General features: G+C 42.0%; 1 protein-coding gene across 1 annotated transcript; it reads right to left on the reverse strand.

Moving 5' to 3' along the window:
- Nucleotides 1–829: 829 nt before the first annotated feature.
- On the reverse strand, nucleotides 830–1,792 carry LOC103353997 (olfactory receptor 10A6-like). The gene has a single exon (XM_008277221.1). The coding sequence runs from the start codon at nucleotides 1,790–1,792 to the stop codon at nucleotides 830–832; it is 963 nt and encodes a 320-aa protein (XP_008275443.1).
- Nucleotides 1,793–5,038: the final 3,246 nt, after the last annotated feature.

The raw sequence follows: 5,038 nt of genomic DNA on the forward strand, positions 1-5,038 counted from the left end.
GCTGGGATAGACTCCAGCCCCCCGCGACCCTCGTGAGGATAAAGCGGTGTATAGATAATGGATGGATGGATGATTAATTGTGTAATGTGAATACACCTACACAAGGGGATTAGTGCGAGTACTCCTGTACATTCTGCACACAGATCGATATCTGAAAACATCGACTTCTGAACCGTAGGTTTCTCCGTCCGCCCCACAGCCGGGCATTTTAACGTCTACACTTGTATTTTTACGTTTTAGTTATCCATCATAGTGGTTCTGCTCATCCACATAAAACCCTCATCAGTCCAAATGATAATAAAAGATGTATATAATGTCATTCATACAAACAAAAATTGTACTTTTAAATACCAAAAAACTAAAACATCTAGAGTTTACTTCAGTTCTACCAAATCAAAACGAACATTTCTTTGTTAAAAACTCTTCCAGATCATTTTGTGTATCTGTGCATTAGAACATCTCAGGTTAGAAGGACAGAAAATTAAATGACTTCTTTACTCTCATTCAAGCTGCTTTTTTTACATAATCTAATTTCACTTTAGCTTTGTTTTTTTTTTCACCCTGAAAATAAACATCACTTGCAAAGATGTTTAACATCAAAGAATCGGTTTACTGGATGCACTGTTATTGGAACATGTGATTTAAGGCCAATCATAGATTACAATTCACTGTAATCTCATCTGCAAACAAAGCATTTAGTCTCGTATGTCATATATGTTGCACCACATGCAGCCTGTAATTATAATGTCATTCCAGTAAAACTAATGATTACATCAGACACCATGACACCGGATCGTTTTACCCCTGTTTTATTTATGGCACAAAATGTTCACGGCACATGTGCAAACTCTGCTAAAGGTCTGCAGGAAGTCATTTTATCTAAGTATAAAATCCTAACAATGTGTCGTCTGATCTCTGGTAGTTTAAGGCCGTACACGAGAGGATTCAGAAGCGGAGGAATGACGATAAACTCTATTGACAAAATTACAGCCGCAAACGGATTGACGTGACTCTGCCGGCTCAGGGCGGTGTCGCTAAACGAAGTGATGGAGTAAACCACAAAGGAAACGACATGTGGAAGACAACTCTGCAGCACCTTTGCTCTGACCTCTGCTGCATTTTTCCAACAAGCGAGCACGATTCGGAGATAAGTGTACAAGATAAAAGCAAAAGGAAGGAAGGCTATGACTATGGCTCCCAGCATAGCACCAATGTTGTTGACAGCGGCGGTGGCGCAGGATATTTTTACAATATTCCAGCTGGCGCAGTATACCTTCTCTATTTTGTTGCCACATAAAGGAAGCCTCACAATCATATTCAAGGTTATTGAAAGGTTACCGGCTGGCAAGACCCAAGCAAAAAATGCCAAAGTGTAGACAGTTTTAGGGGTCATCTTTCTGTGATAGTGTAAAGGATGGCACACAGCGACGTATCTGTCATAAGCCATGATGCTCAGGATGCTCAGTTCATAGGACGCATATGTGTAAATGATATAGATCTGAGTGAAGCAAGCAGGACGGGAGATCAGATGAGTGTCAGACAGGAGGTCCATGAGGAATCTGGGGAAGAAACCAGCCGAACCATACAGAGAGTTAATAGACAGAAATGCAATGAAGACATACATGGGCTTATGCAGCGTGCTCTCCCGCAGTATTATCCATATGATGAGAACATTGGCACAAACGATGAAGCTGTACAGCAGGAGGCAGAAGACAAAGGCGACGTAGCGGTACTGTCCGATTCTCATGAACATGGTGAAGTTAAAGTAAAAGGAGACGCTGCTGTTTTCCATCCTCTGAATCAAAGAGCTGAGAAAAGGTCAGTCCTGGTGTCTGCTTTTCTACGACGTACTGTGTTGAAAAGGCGGCATCGCTGAAAAAAAATCAGACATGTTCAGTTACCAATACTTAGGTTTAGCTGAGCTCTACTCACAGCTAGACGACAACTGTTGGCTCTGGAAGCTGTTCTTAGTCTTTTAACTCGTCCCGACGTCACCACCTCATTTCACCTCTGGAGATTTTAGAAACTTCCACCCACGGCGTGTTAAGGTTTCAGGTCAAGCACATGCTTGTGTCCACAACACGGCTCAAGGGAAGCCAGTGTCGGCCTGCAGGTCAGATAATCCACTGAAGTGTACAGCTATTGGACGTACTGCCCTGAAATCTGGCATAAGTCGTCATGATTCATGGTGATGAAGGTTCTCGTAGCGCTACCATCAGGTCAGAAGTGCTGAGATAACAACCAAACTCTTGTAAACTGAATTTCCATCAGTGATTCTTTGTGATTAGCTCTAATGCTGCTTTTTCTGAAACTTTAAAATCAAGGTGCCATCAAATAAACAAATTTAAATATTTTCTCCAATCCAGCTATGGATAGATGAGTATGTGCAAGATGAATTATATTTTTTTCCGTTTAAATAAAATGCATCCACTGATGATGTTGTAAAGTTTAGTTAAAACAATGTTCAGGCTCCCAAATTCCTTTTTTGTGGAGGGATCATCTAAACTTGCCAAACATTTCAGACTTAGGTGTGTGAACCAGAATGGAATCAGCTAAGATTTACTTTTACATAATAGTTGGTTTGCAAACACAATAAACTAAACATAGTACATTACACACACTTGACACTCATTTGGCAGCACATCGCACGCAGCTAAAATCCACGTCACGACTGGAAACAACCACGACAGTCCCCAAGCTAACAACCTACACACTGAATATTTAAGGTTTTGCAGAGGACCTGGATCATGCAGCAAGACAGTCCTGCCTGGCTTTTTAAGTGAATCACTCATTTTAATAATAGTGCTCGTTATCAAGCATAAACAACCATTCCCCCATCATTATTTTGAGGGGGCACTGTTGCTGCATCCTGGGCTGAGCTCTGCCCCGTTAAGATTATGGCCATTAAATAAAAAAAATAATAAAAAAAAAGAAAATACAAACAGGAACGGGTGTTTTGTAGTGTAATGCTAATGGTAGTGCTTTGCTACTTCAGAACCCACACATGGTGCAAAAATGGTAGAACCCATGGATACGACTCTGCTGTGGGATTGTGCTTGTCTTTAACGACATTTGTCCTGTTTTTTGAGGCCTAAATGTTTATCCATGTGTCATGTCATGCTGTTGTTCTGTACATGCTGCGGACTAAAATGTTGTTGTCCTGTACAATCCAGTGTAGCTGACATGAGTATATGCTGGAAGTTCTCCAAGGAAGGACACGACAAACCTCTTTCACATTTAGATTTTAAGGCCACAAGAGGTGAAGGTTTTATACTCAAAGCATATTAAGATTAAATTATTACAACCAGTTCTTAAATCAGCTCCATAGAAAAGAATAAAATGTGTATATATGACATCATTTGCTGGACTCAGTCAACCTCTGATCTGCCCGTTACAGTTCCTTCAGCGTTATTTGTATGTCTGAGTTAAGGGGTTGTGGCCCTTTGATGGACTGGTAAACTGGGATAGACTCCAGAGCTCTCACAACCGTCAAAACACAACCGTAGAGCAAATAGATGGATGTATGCTAAAGGGGTATGACATAGCTACAGACCCTACACAGTGGAGCACACAGATCCAATGCCGTCTAACCACCTGGCATGCAGTTTGGACAGACCATAAACACAACTTCAGTCATCTCACTCATGAAGGCGTCTCAGCCCAGAGACGCCAGGAGCGATCCTCCTCTGTAGCAGCAGCATGTCGACACAGAAAGCCTCTTCGCTGCATATTTTAGTCACCCATCCTACGTACGTTTAATGGAACAGCTATCGTCTTTTTTAAAGCCAACTGCATAACGGGTTTACTTACACTGTAGATGCACCGACGCTAAGACGTGTCTTTATGCTTCAAGACTGTTTTCTTTTACTTAACGACAGCAAATATGCATCTGGCCTGGATGACATACAGCTCTACGCTGTGCTTAAACGCACAAAATGAAACGCAGTGTAACGAAACCAGGCAAAGGCTGTTGGGCTGTATCTCCGAGACAACCTGGGAAATACGATTAGACTGTGTTCATTAAATGATGCTATAGCTCACCGTTTCATCTGATCTGCAAAAACCCAACTGGTTCAATCTTCTTATACCCGACCAAAGGCAGGTTTGCTTGCAGCCAGAAAATTACCAAACGGAAAAAAAAGCCTTATTGTGAGTGTGGTAACAAAATGGTGCCCAAGAAACTCTGAGGGAGGCATCAGAGCACTGCGTACTAGAGAGAAAGTCAATTTAATTTCATGCCTTTCATCGGTATTGCTCAGTTCAGCATCTCGTGATGAGTTAGAACCCAGTCATGGGATGAAGTTGTGTCCAAATCTATTCAACAACATTTGCATCACTGAAGCAGTTTGAGGTTTATGGTGACGTTATCCTGATTACATGCAGTTGTGTTGCAAATAAACTGTTAATTAGTTTTGTGGTTTGCCCTAATGAGTAGCCAGGCTGAGGACGACTGATAGCAGAAGTAGAAACTGAATTATTGAACTATGTTAAAGATGTGGTTTGATCTGTTTACTTCTGCTTTCACTAGTGTAACAGGCTGGGAGGTTTACTGGCTTGTTTGTGTGGATCAGCGGTCTGGTCGGCTCTCCAGACTGGTGTTGCTTCATTAATTGCTCTCAGAGGAGGATGAGGTTAATGAACTGTTGACCCCTTCTATCATCATCACAACACGTAACTTTAAAAACAACAGCGACGGCGTCCTCCCTCCTGGCTGCAGCGAGCCCTGATCCCCGAGGCCGGATGTTTTCCACCGAGCCACACCGGGGAGGTCACGGTAAACATGTGAAAGTTGGTCTGGAGATTTTAAAGATTACATCATTCGTATTTCATCATTGTGACAGTGAATGGCTGTACATTCATCCCTCTGAGGCATCACAGACACAGAAAGACACACACATCAAAATAATAGTTTGATCTCATGTCATGACCCTGAAAGATGACAAAACACCAGCCAGAGGTCAGTTTTTCACTTTCCTATTGGCTCACCCTTCATTAAGTTTCACTGAAGTCCAAGCGTTGCCTTTAAACTCTATGACTT

This window comes from Stegastes partitus, unplaced genomic scaffold (genome assembly GCF_000690725.1).
Source record: "Stegastes partitus isolate 25-593 unplaced genomic scaffold, Stegastes_partitus-1.0.2 Scaffold91, whole genome shotgun sequence".
NCBI lineage: Eukaryota > Metazoa > Chordata > Actinopteri > Pomacentridae > Stegastes > Stegastes partitus.